A 17,016-nucleotide genomic window follows, 5' to 3' on the forward strand; every position below is an offset into this window, starting at 1 on the left:
GCTATTATCATTAAATGCAATAAATGACAAGGAGTCTCTAAGGATTCAGAAATATAATTGGATGGAAATGAATATTCTTCAGTGAAGATGAATGTGACACTTCAGTCACGATGTGACCAAACAAGTTTGAGCAGGTTTGTAGCGAATAGCGCATCACTCTGTCAAATCTTGTTTTAGGAATATTTAGTAGTCATATCATGCTAAAAGGTTTCTGATTCATGTGATTCTGCTTAAAGGTACAGTTCACCCAAAAATACAAATTCTGTCATTTATTCACCCTCTTGTTCTGATGAACACAGCGAAAGATATTTAGAAGAATGCTTGTAACCAAACAGTTCTTGGCCACCATTGACTATCAAAGTAGGAAAAATGGTCAAAAGTTCCCCAGAACTGTTTGCTTTCCCACATTCTTCAAAATAGCTTCTTTTGTGTTCAACAAAAAGACATTTATAAAGCCATTTTTTGTTTCGTGTTTCAGAACAAAGAAATGTGTACATTTGGAACTTGAGGGTGAGGAAAGACAGAATTTTCATTTTTGGGTGAACTGTTTCTTCAACTCAAAAATGTTAAACATCTGTGTTATGTATGGCACGTACGCTTGCGTTTTAATATCAGCAAATAAATACATTTGAGAACATTCATTCAAAATGAAGACCTGCACAATCCTCAAACAGGAACTTCAACAATTACATCCATTAATGTTATAAAACATTCATAATTTGTAAACGTACAGTTCTCTGCTGGTATAGTGAAGCAAACATTTGTGCAATGGCATATTGATGGGTGAGGCGTTTAAATAGCTCTGGAAAGCAAAAATAATTGGCAAATTGACTGATTGTGTATCTACTGATAAGAAGCCCTGCAACTCAAATCTGTCTGGACATCGCTGATCAGACCAGAGGAAGAGCCCTTAGAAATATGTGTACACAGCAGAACCCTCTGATCAATTTCTACGATTACTAGACACACATACATCTTTAATACACAACAACACCGAGTCTCTGTTTTATTCCAGTCTCCTGAGTGAAATGGTCTTTCAGGTCAAGTGTACACACATCCTTTATGATTGTAATTTGGGACCCATCCCTCTGAGCGCCACACAGCACAAGTTTCAGCAGTCATATGCCATCCATCACAACACACATCATAATGTGGCATGTGGCACTACTTCAGGTACTACATGTGGGTGGGGCTTCTGGCATGTCAGCGGGGAGCGACGAGCGCCATCTAAAGGCAAGGGTCGTGACTGCAGAAAGATTTTGTGGACACTTCTCTACTGCAACATGTCCTTATTGCAGCTGAGATACCCGCAGTGGAGTAGTGCTGCTGAAGTCAAGGAAGAACGGACCTTCCTGTTTGGGCAGGAAGGTGGTGGGGATCACGTTGTAAATTCCGGCAGGCAAGTGCTCGGCCTCCATATAACAGAAACCACATCTGAGGACGAAGAGGAATAAATGGGGTTACTTGACGGCACACAAGAGCAAAAGATTGACAAATTATGAATATATATACAACCACACTTTTAGTTTTGAGGCTTCTGCTATCAGAATACAAGAATAAATCATGACAAATACCAACAAAGTGCTAATGCACTATATGGCAGGAGCTTTATGAGCTAAATTTAAAGATATGTTGTCTGATGTCGATAATCATAAAAAAAATCTTAATATTGCATTATTGAGATGTATATCACTAATAATATACTGTTTATTATGAGTACAGTTTTTGTGTATTGGTACATTTCTGACATATTCAATTGTATTTATATAGTGCTTTTCACAATGTTGCGTTACTGTAGTAAAGAGAAATAAATAAAACGAAAAATATATGGTATTTTAATACATGGTAATATTGCATTTTCCCTCAATATACAACTAGGCCAACTAGCTACAAATATACAAAGATAATACTATGCTACCATACTGCTGTAGTATGCACTGATAATTTAGCACACTGCTGCCTAAACTACTTATTACTGCATGATAATATGAGGTTAGCAGTATTAGTCAATGTTCAAGAGAAGTTGGAAATAGAGTTTGGAAAAATGTATTTCTTTAACGAACAGAACATGAATTCTACTGTTAATATTTACCGGTAATCCCCGCTGCTTCTCTTTTGAGAGCTGGAAGAGCCTGAATCCCCAACTGTAGATACGGTCACCACTTCAAAGCCCACACTGTACTGCCTGCAGAGAGAAAGACAAACTCATTCATATTCACAGGCATCTTGCTACATCAGAAATCCACACATCATGGAGAATACCCTCCCACGCTACACTGCAAAGAGATGGAACAGGATTTTGCAGTGGTTGAGCAGGATGCCCCTACCCACGTCACACGTAGTGTGAGGGAAAAGCATATGATTTGTGCCTTGAAATTCTTTTTTTCTCCATGTCGGATTAGAAGTTATCATAACCAACCACCAAAAATACCTCAAATAATGTATTTTAAAGGTCCAGTGTATGAGATATAGCTAGTGGTGATGTTGTGAATTGCAACCAACGTCTCACTCCACCCCTCTCTTTCAAAGCACTACGGTGGCTGACACAGGACTAAGATATCGTCACGTTTTCGCTTCTTTGCCGAAGGAATTAACGTATTTACGAAACACCCTCTGTAGTGCAGTTTGTCCGTTTAGGGCTACTGTAGAAACAACATGGCGAATTCCATGTACGGGGACCCGCGGTGCATGTAGATAGAAATAGCTCATTCTTAGATAATAAAAACATAACGCTTCATTATGTGAGGTCTTTATACACCTCTGAAGACATATTTATGTATATTATATTGCATTTCTATCAATAGCATTACAGACACATTGGACCTTTAAATGATCACAGTTTACATTATGTCATTAAAGACAACTTTACATTCATGCATTTGGTAGATGCTTTGATGCAAAGCGACTTAAATTGCATTTAAGTTTTACACGTTTAAATGTGTTTCCTGGCAATAGAACCTTTGTCTTTGGTGTGCTGTGCTACAGGAAGAAGCTTAATGATAACATTGTGTCACATTATTATACAAGAACCAAGCTGAAGGTTTATAATGTGCAACGCCCAGCACTGTGCAGAACATTCTTACACCCCTAAGGATTTCCCATGACACACTGTCTCTTATTGTGAACACTTCTGCTGAAGAGCACATTTCTATTATTAAATGATTAAGAACTGATGACTCTTATTTCTATTCAACAGAATAATGGTTTATCTCAGACTGTCACGCGTTAGCTTACCTCTGAAACACTGAAAGATAATGAAACCAGTAAAGGATACCAATAAAACCAATTCCCAATCCCCCTCTGGTGGTGTAAAGTAAAATAACAACCGGTCTGACCTGGATCCACGGAGTTCGATGAGCAGAGGGCCTGCTTTCTCAACGTTAAACTGGTATATGGGGTTGTTTTTGTAGGTATCTTTATAGTTCCCACAGCCACCTGCGCTGGCCTCCTTCCACTGGCCATTAATCTACCCACAAGAACACAGCAAATGGAGAGAGAGAGATACAGAAGGAGTTATCAAACAAGAATAACCACCAACCAGACTATAAATGCAAAGGTAGAGGTGTGAACTCACTCTTTTGGTGTGGGTGTAAGGTGTGGGGATTTTAGAGAAGTTAAACTTGCACACTGAGTAGACCTGGAATGGTTTATTCATACTAAATCAAATGAAATGATTCATTCAAAACGAAATCAATAAACGGCATGAGACATAAACATGGGGTCTTACCCTTAGTGTGTAGTTAATGGTGTTTTGTTTCTCATACTGGGACACCACCAGGGTGAAGGTCCCTGGGCTAGTGAGTTTAATCTTGGTCAGATAATGAGGGCTGTTGATTCTGATGCCATCAATGTAAGGAGGAGGGTCAGCTGCGCAAGTCAAAAAATAAAACATCGAATAAAATAGTTATTTACTTGAAAATAAAAATATTTGTATTTTCTAGTTTTATTACGGAAGAGTTAAAGAATTGTACATTGTAACAGAAGACAATGATTCCTACGTATTCCAGAGGCAAATTTATGATGCAATAAAAGTTATAATTTTTTTTTGAGTATTACATTACACCTTAATAGTCAAAATTGGCTTTGGTGGGCATAACGCATCATAGGGTCAATCTATCTAAACCCTTCAATATAAAGGCATTAAATGGCTATTTACCTGGATAATAGACTTTCTTTCCATCCGACTTGTAAACGACTAATGTAATAAACTCCCGGTTTTGAGCAAAGTCATCCTTTGAGAATGAAAGAGAATTCATTATCTCAACTGAATCATGACTGTGCTGCATTGTAGCAATGACTTCACCTTGGTTCTCTCTACCTTGTCAGTGATGTGTCTGGTGAGTAACACCCATACTGCAGCGCCCCCTTGAGGACAATTCACCTCCAGTTTATACTGAGGGTTATTAGCCAAGCTGTAGACGTCCTTCACCGGACCCTGTTTCCCATCCCAGCTACTGCAATAGCAAACCAACATACTCTAGTATCACAGAAGAATAATCACACAACACCTGTGATGATGTAATAAAAATGATGTGAACCTGTGTATACAGGACGACTCTTTAAAAAGAGCAGGATTCCAGCTAAGGTAGATGACGTCATAATACTGGCACAGATCTTCCCAGATGATCCAAAACACCCCTTAAAGAAAACCATACGTGAATAAGGACGCTTTAACTACACGCTGTTCCGTTTTTAGTTTCTCGTGTGCCTACCGTTATCAAACTTCTGTGCCGTTTTGGGGTCGAAATTGAGGTATTTGAGAAGATCTGGTGTCCAGTTCTTTTCGTCACGTTCGCTGTATCGTCCTTTCCACCTGAGATGACTCCATGGGTTCTTCAGCTGGAGGAAGCGTTTACCCTGAGCCAACGAGGAGACGATGTTGCAATGTTAAAAGTTTTCAGTCAAAATTGCAGAAGTCCATTTTCTAAATTGTTCATTTTAGACTTTTATATAAATTTTTCAAATGTCAATATTGCATGACGTGCTATTGTAGTCATGAAATTCACCTTGTACTCCCTGATGTCCAGGACAGCATAAGCATGAGTGGGCACCAAACCCCACCTTTCCCCCTCCTCCTCGGTCATGACCCCTGTCGCCGTGGTGATGAGAACGTCTCCTCTGTGAAACCTGCAACACCGCACCATTAATGCCCAAAATCAAATCAAATAAAGGCACTCAAATGAATCTAAATCTGTTCCCTATAGAACCTAAAGCAGCCTTACAGCATGCTCATGAGAGCGATTCCTCGAAAAAAAAGCGTGCTCACCTCTGGTAAAGCATGCGGAAAGTGTCGTCTTTGTTAAACGACTGATTGTCTGAGTGCATAGCGATACGTTCTGGGATCCAGCCGGTAAGCGCGTGCAAATCGATATTCTACAACAACAACAACAACATAAAACACATAATAGAACGTTCAGACAACACCATGAATAATCCCAAAATATCCGCAAACAAAAACAAAAAATAGGTCCGAGGTGACACCCACAGAGTTAGAGCCTGGGAAATCGTATCCTCCCATGACCTTCATGTAGGCCTTCTCGATGAGTGACACCCACAGCTCATTTCGATTACTGGAGTACGAGCAAAGCAGCTCGCCGTTGCGATCCACCGGGAGGAAGTCATCGATGATCACCTGACCGAGAAACACACACCCGAACTATGAAAATAAAGCCTGGAGAACCTGTTTAGCTGCAAACTATGATCAAATCTATATTTTTAGAGACTTGTAATATGAAGAGGGCTCGAATACCTTCCTCGGGACTCCATTGATGTGTAACTTCACCATGTACTTTCCACAGGGGTTGTACTCGGGCTCTCCTTTCCTGTTTTGGGGGAAGATGATGCTACAAACAAACAAACAACTTTTGTTTTTATATACATGTATTATTATTCATATGAATTATTAGTATATCAATTATTATTCATTATTAACTATGCAGTAGTTACCACACAACAGCACTTTTTTACTTTGCTACAATGCACATATTGCCAGTTCAGGATGTTCAATGCACATCATACCATGTGCATTATTATATACATATATTAACAAATATATTCATGATTTTTTTTGGTATATTTATTATTTCTCCTTATTTCATTGTTGTTGTCAATTCAAAACATGTAAAAAATGTCTTAATCTTCTACATTTTCCAAATTTTCGATAGTTTTTCAGGTTTCTGTTTTTTTTTTCTTACCATTTTATTATTCATAAACTCTACATTTATTGCATACCATTTGAAGAGTGCTCTACCACGCATTTTCCTATTTATTATACCGTGTATGGTTATGTACTGTATGTGACAAATGAAACGTGAATCTATTATATATAATTCTGCAGGGTAATGATAAATCATTATAATTATAATGCAAGTTATATAACATAATTAGATTACAATTAGAATTGTATTATAGATCATTAGTGATGTTTGATAAAGGATGCATCACTATTACTACACATACTTGCTCATACTTAGTTAGGATTACGTAATCACAGACTTGAATTGAATGAGGCCATATCAATCTACAGGTAAGATTCTTTTACTTAGGCCAGGGGGAAACCATCTATAACTGTTGCAACAAAGATGGAAACAACATTTTTTAATATTGTATTGTACGGTATAGCATTAATGTTTTGTTTTGAATTACTGGAATAGATGAACATGTTTATTAAAAGAGGAGGTTTTTATATAGTGTATATGTCATTCATTTCTGCCCCAGGACACCTGACGCATTACTGTACATATACATTACACCACAATCCCCTGAGTCACTGATTTGGTCCTGTGTGAAATCAGGGAGGCGGCTGCATAATCTAAACCAGGTTTTAAATGAAAACATAAGTCAAACGCACACGCACGTGTTTCAGAGCAAACACAGAGGCATGGCACACCCACCCTACCTTGTGATTAACTTTTTGTTGTAGCGTCTCTCATAAGCTGCACTGATGGCCAATGAAGCCACAAAGGAACAGTCTGACACAACCGTCTGCAAACATAAATAAAGGGACGGTTACGCAAGTTAAGAGTCTCATTTATGAGCAAACAACAAAGCTTCTGTAGGGCAAAACGTCTGTCGCAGTTGTTCCAAACAATCGGCAAAATTATCACAGGTAAAGTCGACAATACACTACTGTTCGAAAGTTTAGGGTAACTTAAGTGAAATGTTTTTCATGATTTCAAAATCCTTTAAAGGCATATGTCTGAACGTTTAAACTTAATAATATATAGCTTTTCAAACATATTCATTTCTTTCATTACATATTTTTTAAGCTTTGAGATTAATGACATTCAATGACAAAAATGATGACAAAGCGTCCAATAAGAACCCAGAAAATATAAACTCACTTTGGTGAAAATGTAAGTAAATGACCCTAAATGTCTATTGCCCGGTTTCACAGACAAGGTTTAAGGTTAATCCCAGACTAAAATTGACGTTTGAGCAGTCTTAACTGAAAACAACTCACCTTAAAACATCTTAAAGTATGCCAGTGCCATTGTTTCGTCTCAAGAGGTCAACCAGTCATGTTTTTTACTAGGACATTTTTATAAAAGCAGTTGAAATATCATAAATTAGGATTAGTCCGGGTTTAAACTAAGACCTGTCTGTGAAACCGGGCCTTTATGTCTTGCGTATGAAGATACTTGTGACCTGTTTGATACTGAAGCTGGACACTGTGTAGATCATGATGGGGTTATTGCAGATGTCATCGGGTCGAACCCAGCGTGAGAATATAGCTTTCTGCTTCGGCGACAGAGCCAGTTTTCCACATTTGTCCCTGTGTGTAAACAGAATCATGTCACGCAGGTCTTAAGACGGCATGCCTACTATTCTAAACTTGTCATGGTCCTGCCTTCTTGTTCATGATTTTCTAGTCTAGTGGCAGGATTGTGACAGATCCCTTATGTTTAGTGTGAGAAAACCATGGGGTGTTTATCTTTTGACACTCCATGTGTTTTCTCGTGTCTTGTCATTGGCCCCGCCCCTCTCGTTTCCCGTATTGCTTCCCTGCCGTGTCTTATGTTCTTCACCTGCCCCTCGTTATCTTCCTTTGTTTGTCTCCCTTTAAAAACCCCTTGTGTCTATTGTGCTCGTGCATTGTATTTGATGTAGCCCGTGTTTGCTGTGTGAATTCTCCTGTGTTCCTGTGAAAACCCCAGTCAGTTAGTAAGTGTTCAGTCTAGTTTATGTCTAGTGTTGTTTATTTTCAGTTTAGTGATAGTTAGTCTATGTCCTGTCTTTACCCTGCCTGTCTTGTTATACCCCACCGTGGGTCTTTGTTTTGTGTTTCTTGTTTAATTAAAATCCTCTGTTAACCCCTGAACTGCTGCCTGCATTTGGGTTCTGTCCACCACATCCGTGACAAAACTAGGTCAAGGAAAAATACAGCTGTCGAATGCTGCAAGCAGAACATTGAATGTCGGTAAGCCAGCTGCAAAAAAACAAAAAAAAACGAAACACTCACGAGAACGGGACAGGAAAAGCGAAACGTTCCCTCAGGTCGACACTCATGAATGGTACATACTCTATTCCATTGATCTTGGAGGTCTTCCTACAAAACACAAAATGGACAATGATGTAAAGAAAAGTTGTATCATTATTTTGTTCCAAATTTGCAACATATTTGTAAGAATCTCACTTTCTGCGCATGTTTACTCATAAAGTTTGTCGATGACATCATGATCGGTCTGAGCCTACCTGAGCACCTCGATTTCCTCCGCTGTGTAGCGTTGACCCTGCGGCTCGCACGACTGCGCGGCTCGAACCGGCTGAGCTCTGTCGTGGAGGGAAAAGTCTGGACCCAGCGGTAGGAACTGCCTCACCTGAGCAGGGGCCTTGGGTACGGGCTTGTCTTGGTTCACAGGTTTACTGAGAGACTCTTTTAGTCCCTCTGCCCTGAATAAGCGAAACGGAGGACGATGGGTAAAATGACTTTCACAACAACATTGCAGAATGTCTCTTGTGTTCCACAGAAGAAAGCGACAGAGGTTTGGAACAACACAAGAATGACCACAAAAGCTTATGTTGTATTAACTTCAAGTTCAAGGCTTGCTATTTACAACTATACAACATTATTGTATTAAAGAGTGAAGCACCTGTCCAGTGCCTGTCGAGCGAGCTGCTTCAGTTTCCCCTGCAGCGCTTGATCTGATGTCTCGTTGGACTGTGCGAGACAGAGAAAGAGTTCAAAGGTTACAACGTTGTGGCTCCGTCTCTGATTACAAGAGGAGCCCATATAACTGTCAGTCAGAGATATGAAACCAGACTGACTTAACACCAGCACCTGTTGCAAAGCTGTTACATCCCAACTGTTGCTAGTATCTAAGTCAACATAGTACGGTTATATGAAATTAGAATGTGACAGATTTTCTCTTTATGTGAAGACTTACCGTTTGAATGCACAACTCCACAGCCTGAGTATAGAGCTCAATAGCCTCATCTGCGCTTTCCTTCTCATCCTCTTCAAACGCCTGCGTGACCAGAAAATATGCCCTCTCCAGATCCAACTGATGTTTGCTCTTCAGAGGATCACAGCTTTGTGCTTGAACTGATCACAGAGAGGACACTTAGTGGGTTTAGGGTACGAACAAACTGTTTACAGAATGTACATCACAGGGCTGCTTCCCGGACGTAGTCCCGGGTGCTTTTACGCAAAGTATGAATGAGTTCCTTGGGAATTGAACTTATTGCTAACACATATACGAATGACGAACTATCAAAAACGATCAAAAACGTTAAGTTGCACGATGAAGAGTCAATATGAAGGATGTGTTGCAATTCTAGAATGCTGTATTAGTCACACTAAGATCCGAGCAGTTAGTTAGGCGATGACTTTCTAAAGGTTGGGCCTTGGAAAATACGAGCACGATTTTCCTCTCCATCCTTCCGCTGTGAATAGGAGGCGCTTTCACTTTTGATGACCACAATGAAAGCGAGTGAAGAAAAAACTGAAGCCAATCATTGCAACAGGTTCATCAAGTCGGCGAAAACCCGGATACTGTGTATCAGTAGATGAAAACAGCATTTCAATGATGTCACTCGTTCACAATAAACTAACCGGCATTGAGGAGAGTCTGTACTCTGTCCATGTACTCGTTCACTTTGTCCTGAATGTTTTCTAGTTTGGATCCAGCCATACCTGCATAGATGAGAGCCTGGGCAGCCTCCTAAACAGAACCAAATATACAAGATATCACAAAATAAGCTTTTTTTAATTGATGTTAATGTTGTTTTCTTTTAATATCAGCTTTGAATGTTAAACAGGTCGACATTGACATCAGATATGTTTAGGAATGTGAAAAAGGATTTAAAGTCATCTTTAAATCAGTATCATAAAGACAACCTATAGCTTACCTTATAGTAAAAAACAGCTTCATTGTATTTGCCCTTCTGATCGTGCTGTACAGCCAGTTTGGCGAATTTGATAGCATCGTGTTCCAGAGCTGTACAGTCCATGATTGATATTTAAAGTCCAACCGAGTTCAGTTTAACTGGAATACGTTTAGTCCATTCCTCATCACGGGCAGCTTCTTGCGTTATCTTCAGTTATTCTAGTTAACGTACGTAAACTTGTCCACGTCTATTTCCGTAATAAAGTGAGTCAAAGCCGATATCGATCACAAGAGGCACCCAAACTTAGCTATTTAGAAAAAAAGCTAGAAGCCACAACGCTGCAACTTGTGGTGATGACATCAAAACAACTCCGCTGCACTTCCGGGTCTGGTGGGCGTGTCGTGTTGTCGTTGACGCACGTCATTCCGTCAGAGCTGCGCTGTGGCTGAGCCAACGCGATGTGGTGTGGTGGGGAAATCCAGAGTGTTGGAGTACTTAAACTGAAATGGATTAAAACCTATTTAACACAGTCTAATTCAATGTGGTTTCATTGAGTGGTATGAAAAAAAGGTTTTATATGTTGTAGATTTGTTAGATGATGCAATTTATTCAACATAATTCATTCATGGAGAAATTTAAGATTAATTGTCCCTTTAGAGAATTTAATACTACGTGTAAAGCCATCCCTCCTGCTTTAAAACAATGAATACAAAACACCCTCATATATTCAAATATATCTGTTAAATTGCCTGAGTTGAAAATTGGAGGAATACATATCGGGGACAAAAATTGTAAGAACAAAGTAATAGGGAAAGTATTAAAAAGTAAGCTATTTACCGACTTCAATACACCTTCAAAAATAAAACATGTTGATAATGAAGTTTTTAAAAATAAGTTTTGTAATTATCTTAAATGGCCAATTCTACCTAAAATAAAGAATATGCAGTTTAGAATTATTAACAATGTTTATCCGGCTGCTTAACTTTTTTTGGAAAAGATTCCGTTTTGAGGTAGATCTCTGTGTTTTTTGTTTAGAAGTGCCTGAAACCATTGAACATTTATTTTTTTCTTATCCAGTCACATTTCAGTTTTGGCAGAATATCTACAGATGGCTTAATATTGATAATAGTACAGATATTCAATCATTTATTTTGTTCCAGGTGTTGGTTTATGCAGATGGTTTTTCGAAAAAGATGCAATTGATGGTAAACATCATTGTCACAATGGGCAAATAGCATATACATAAAAGTAAGTGGAATTACAGTAAACCCTCTATAAATTGTTCTAAAAATGAATGTAAAAAATACTTCTAGGATGTTTAAAACACTTATCCAAAGATAATCAACCCCTTGGTGAATTCTATAAAACCATGTAGTCTCTTTTCCTTTAAGAATGGTAATAAATTTATATATTTTTTTTTCCTTGCAACCTCCTGGGAAATGTTCAAAAGTATTTTGTTTGTTTGTTTGTTGTTTTATTGTGTGTAGATTTATATGTATACACACTGGATATTTATGTATGCTTAGAATTTAATTATGGAAAAGTGTGTATTTTTATTGTGTTCTCTATTTGAGTATGTAAATTAATGCTGTTTCAATAAAAAAAGAAAAGAAAATCCAGAGCCATTGAGAGAGAGAGTTCTGCCAAAGGAAGTCCAAAACTCTGGAGCATCACGTGATTCATAGAGCCTTCAGATAGTTCCAGGAAGTTATGTTTTCTCTTTAAATGCTTTATTTCTTTCATTTTTTATTCATTAAATGGCTTTCGTCTTTGAATGGGTTAGAAGTTTACCTCAGTTGGTCTGTTTAGTCGCAGCTCCATGCGTTACTAGTAACTTCCGGGAATTATTGAGAGCCTCCATTGCTGTTCCATTGGAGTCGAGGGAGTTGACGCGACTCTCTCTCTCTCAATGGCTCTGGGAAAATCCAAGTGGGGTATCTGCAGATCGCAGTAATGGGCGTGCCGAAAGTTAAGGGCGTGCCAAAAAGGTTTCTCATTGGTCAAAGGTGCTCTTCATTGGCAACTGAGTTGACCAATCAGCGTTAACCACACGCATACGTCATTTATTTTGAACCGGAAAAAGGTCGCGGTAAGGTGTGTTTTTTATTTAAAACGCTTGTTTATTTTTGACTGGAACTGGTAGGCTACTGTTGTCGTTTTATTAATGCCCACACATACACAATAAAAAGTGAATGAAACCAAATGCTTTGTATTCTTTATTTTGATTCCCAGATAATGATAATGATAAAGATTCTTCATGGCCAACTTGGACTATTTCACTTACATAAACATATTGGCAGTAATTAGTTGATTGTAACATTAAGGTTCTTTCAGGGCCATAAATAAAAAATGGCCTATATGTTTTGTGAGCGTAGCCTGTAAACTCTGACCCCTAGTGTTGAAATGTTAATCAAGTCTGGACATCGTCATGCTTTCGCAGACATTTCCTGTAGCTTCATGACTTTATTTATAAGGAGGAATTAAAGAAGCCTGAAAAGTTACTAAACACAGCCCCATTCTATGGTAATATGAATCATTTTTATTTAACAGTACATTCAAGTGCAATGTATGCTGCAGCATCAATGTGTTAGTGCTTATAAACATGGTCACATTACATTCCAATGTAAGAGGAGGACTGAAATAATATAGCCAGATGTAAAATTTCAGGAACAGTAAATAAAAGTTTACAGAGCATTTATATTGTTTTTAATTAGTTTTCTTGTGCATACGGTCTGTGTCCCTCGTTTCACTCTTTTGTACTGAATTCTTGTTAATGTTAAGTCAAGTCACATCAAGTCAAGTCAAATTATATCCATCAAATCAAGGTTTTGTGCATATGTTGTTTCTCGTGTTTTTGTTTATGCACAAATGCAGTTGTGTGATGAACATAAAATGCTTAGAGTTGGTTAACACCACATAAACTGGCTGTTGGCAAGACATGAAAGCATCAGTCTGGAGATTTTTTATATATTTTTACTTTCATTTAAAAAAAAGAAAGATAAAGTAAAGTTGGAGTGACTCAATGAGCCACAGATGATATCTTCTGTCAGAGTCTCTCCTGGCATGTTATAGTTCCATATGGTTGACATCCTGTTTCAATTCAGTTAATGTACACTGTGTGGGTGGCCTTATACAAAGTTTTGGAGTACAGTCATTATACATTTGGCCATGGTCAAAAAGGTGAAAAGCACTATTACATGCCAAGAAAGGCAGATAAGAAGCCAAAGAAAACATCCATCTATTTCATCTATTTGAGCATATAAATATGTTTATTTAAAAATACTTTTAGCCCACATGGCAAAACTTTATCGTCTGTAATGCGAGTCTTATCTAAGCCTAATGCTGCCATTGCATGATGTATATGGCCAAAAAGTCTATAATTGTGTGTAATAATAGAATTCTCCCATGTTAAAACGTTATTTCATGCCTGTTTTTCATTAGAAAGTTCAATTGACAGGTTTTGAGGTTGGTTTAATAGTGAAAAATGCAGAAAACATTGTGAGTCCTTCTAAACTTCAAACATCTTTTACACAAGCGGGATGGGTCAAACTATGAGGTCAGATATAAAAAAGTTTTCCCTACACCGCATAATGGTAGTAGATATTTGATAGATATGTAGATATTTTACAATATGTGTAAAAATGTAAAAAGTCGTCTTGAAACAGAAGTTGCAATGGTGAATAGAGTGTATGGCTTTTGGAATGAGAAAAGATTTCAATCTGGGTTGTCATATCAATTGGTTGAATTGTCAGAAGTTGGGAGCCTTTTATTTCACAAGAAAACAAAATGTCTGGTTAAAACACATAAACTGGCTTTAATTTTAAAACAAGTGTACTATGTGAGGTCATATGATGGATAAAACTGAATGCATACTGTGGAAAGGAAGTTGCCATTAAAACTCTTTGAAGTGTTTATGCCATATGTTAGACTGTAAACAAAGGAAACTCATTTTCGCAGTGGATGATTGCTGCAATTAGGAAGCTTAATCAAAGGACATTAAACTGCTCCTCGACTTCAAAATCACCACAGACTTCTCTCACGGGTCACAAGTTGTTACATGACATTTTTCTGCTACTCCTAGTGGCCACACAATTACAATACAGCGAAGCTGAATAATCATTTTATGTTTAACTTTTACACTGAAATTAATGGAACAGATGTTCTTATGATGAGTTATGTTTCTAGTTGAATGTGCGGATCTCCTTAGAATCAAATCTCACTGTATCTTAGGAAAATCTTAATGAGATCATGTGGACTCCTTGTTTTCCTCTTTTAGTTATCACAATTCCAACTAAATTTGAACATTAAGGATGTTGAAATCATTTTGGATGGATAGGCACAGTGACAGGTACTTCACAAAATCAGATCTTTTACAGGACTTACCCCATTTTGTATTGGGGTCCTCCATCTGTGGAATTGAGATTGTTCACCCCAAAATGAAAACTCTGTCATTATTTACACACTCTCTGGTTATTTCAAACCTGTATGACTTACTTTCTTCTTCAAAACACAAAATAAGATATTTTGAAGAATGTTGGTAAAAGAAAACCATTGGTCCCCATTGACTTGCATTGGTTTTGTCTCCATACAATAGAAGTGAATGGGGACCAACAGGTGTTTGTTTACCAACATTCTTCAAAATATCTTATTTTGTGTTTTGAAAAAGATAGAAAGTCATACAGTTTGCTAATATACCTTTGCTTACAAAAACATGTTGCGCTTCATTCATTTTTCATTTGAATTAAAGGGTAAAAACATACTTAAAGAGCAGGAAATTATTTGGTCTTGGTTGCCTAAGATCTATTAGCCTAAGCATTTCCTATTTCCTAAGGACTTAAACTAAACTTGTGAGTCAGATGTTTCAACCAAAACTTCCACAGAATCACAGCATGCCTCTGGCCTCAGTGATTCATCCAAGTGTTCTTTTGGCTACAGTGCTGTTATTATTAAAGGGAGCCTAACCTGTACCAGAAAGGTTTCACATAACTACCCAAAGGCCAAGAAAGGTGGCCAATAATAAGAAACAACTTCACTAATGATCCAATCGGCTATTGAGACATTTATTATAACATTGTTTCACTTTTCCCTGGCCGCTGTCTGCTCCCGGTTCTCCCTAAGTAAATCACAGTTAATGACTTTTGATTCGTTCAGGCTGACAGAGAATTATAGCCAACAGCTAAACACATCAATCTCTGGCTCCCATTGACTTCCATTGTATGGGCACAAAAACATTTCTCAAATTATTTTCATTTGTGTTCCACAGAAAAAAATAGTTATATACAGGTTATAAACTATGAGGGTTATGAACTATCCCTTTAATAGAGGCATTATATAGTTTTCTATGACCATCCACATTGCAACAGATACAGCACACAGTTAATAGAATTTCTTGAAACTCTGCACTGTTCAACATGAAGAGCATCTAAGAGGTCCTCGCTATCTCAGTCTTAAGCCAAGGAACAGTGAAATGATTGTTTTAGCTATAGAGCTCCGGAGGTTGACGTCACACAATCTAAACTCTGCCATTTTGGCAGGCATTCAAGAGAGCGCTAGAGCAGCTGTAAGCATTGATATCGACAGTGGTCGAACAATCATTTAAAACCAGACCTTATTATCTCAACATGGTGTACAGTTGCTATGCACCAGGATGCCAGCACGGGGGGGGGGCCTGACCAGCCTGCGCCTCTGCACCACGGCCCAGGTCCGCCTCTGCTCCATGGGCCTGGCCCTCCATCCCTCCCCCTTTTCCGCCTCCGCTCCTCTCTCCAAATGCTCTTTAAAGAGTCTCCGGAGTAGGACGAGGGAAAGTGGATGAGGTAGTTGTAACGTTAGATATCAGGATAGTGCAGGAATGCCATCCGTTCCTTTATTGCAGTGATACTCAAATCTGGCTCGAGAGAGGTTCTTTAATGTCATACGCCAAGCAATCTGCGCAGCCCGAATTAAGTCGAACGTGGCATGTTCTTGAACACTTTGATTAGCTTGTTCAGGTGTGTTTTATCAGAGTTGGTGCTAAAGAGAAAGAGAATGGGTCACGTAAACCCTCTTTAACATCACATCTGATTTCAAGGGGTTTTAAAAGTAGTAGAGTTATTCAGCAGCCAAGTGTGTTTTGGCACAACACTTCCTTGATTAAACATTCCATTTGTCTAATCAGATAGTATCTTATTTAGAGCATTAAGTCATTCCATTGGCATGAAGATAATCTATAATTATGGGTTGCAGCCAAAAGAATAAAGAAGGAACTATGTGAAGTATAAAGCAAAACCTGAACCTTATCTAGATAGAAAACTTTCCAAAAGGAGAGTAAGAATGACTTCCTGGCAATGTATCCAGCAGTGCTTGAAGGAGAAAAATCATCCAGGAGTGGAACAATAAGACAACAGTTGTTGTCTTCATTGTTGTTCAGTGCATTTCTTTTAATAAAAATGTCTGTAAGTAAAGGGTCAGAATTAGTTCTGACCCTTTATGTTCTTCAAAACCTCATGTGGCCACCCTGCCAGACTTTTCGCTTACAGAAGAGATGAAATGATAGATGGCAGACACTTAAAAACACTTGTCTCTTAAATCTCTGGAAATCTGCGAAGTGAAACGAGTGATCTGCATATGATAACAGCGGGAGGCTACAGCAGGATATTAAATATTCTTGTCAGATATTTTATCATTGTGACGGAGACTACAAAACAG

At 38.3% G+C, this 17,016-nt stretch overlaps 1 protein-coding gene across 1 annotated transcript; it reads right to left on the minus strand.

Annotated features, from left to right (window-relative positions):
- Positions 1–46: 46 nt before the first annotated feature.
- On the minus strand, positions 47–10,735 carry capn7 (calpain 7). The gene is made up of 21 exons (XM_057339520.1): positions 10,351–10,735; positions 10,055–10,163; positions 9,387–9,544; positions 9,093–9,160; positions 8,695–8,892; positions 8,462–8,548; positions 7,648–7,774; positions 6,899–6,984; positions 5,750–5,843; positions 5,486–5,632; positions 5,267–5,373; positions 5,007–5,127; positions 4,713–4,857; positions 4,539–4,638; positions 4,319–4,454; positions 4,157–4,232; positions 3,728–3,867; positions 3,575–3,637; positions 3,336–3,466; positions 2,093–2,185; positions 47–1,434 (listed from the first exon to the last, which is right to left on the minus strand). The coding sequence occupies exons 1-21, from the start codon at positions 10,450–10,452 to the stop codon at positions 1,290–1,292; spliced, it is 2,433 nt and encodes an 810-aa protein (XP_057195503.1). The 5' UTR covers positions 10,453–10,735; the 3' UTR covers positions 47–1,289.
- Positions 10,736–17,016: the final 6,281 nt, after the last annotated feature.

Source organism: Triplophysa rosa, linkage group LG8 (genome assembly GCF_024868665.1).
Source record: "Triplophysa rosa linkage group LG8, Trosa_1v2, whole genome shotgun sequence".
Taxonomy (NCBI): Eukaryota; Metazoa; Chordata; class Actinopteri; order Cypriniformes; family Nemacheilidae; genus Triplophysa; species Triplophysa rosa.

Bases quoted from the DNA above. Each gene is read 5' to 3' on its own strand.
- capn7 (XM_057339520.1), bottom strand. From the start codon at position 10,452: ATGGACTGTACAGCTCTGGAACACGATGCTATCAAATTCGCCAAACTG. The intron at 5,633-5,749 runs GTATTCGAGCCC...TTTCTCGGTCAG, and splicing joins TCAATGGAGTCCCGAGGAAG to GTGATCATCGATGACTTCCT. The intron at 4,455-4,538 runs GTTCACATCATT...TTGCTATTGCAG, and splicing joins GAGTCGTCCTGTATACACAG to TAGCTGGGATGGGAAACAGG.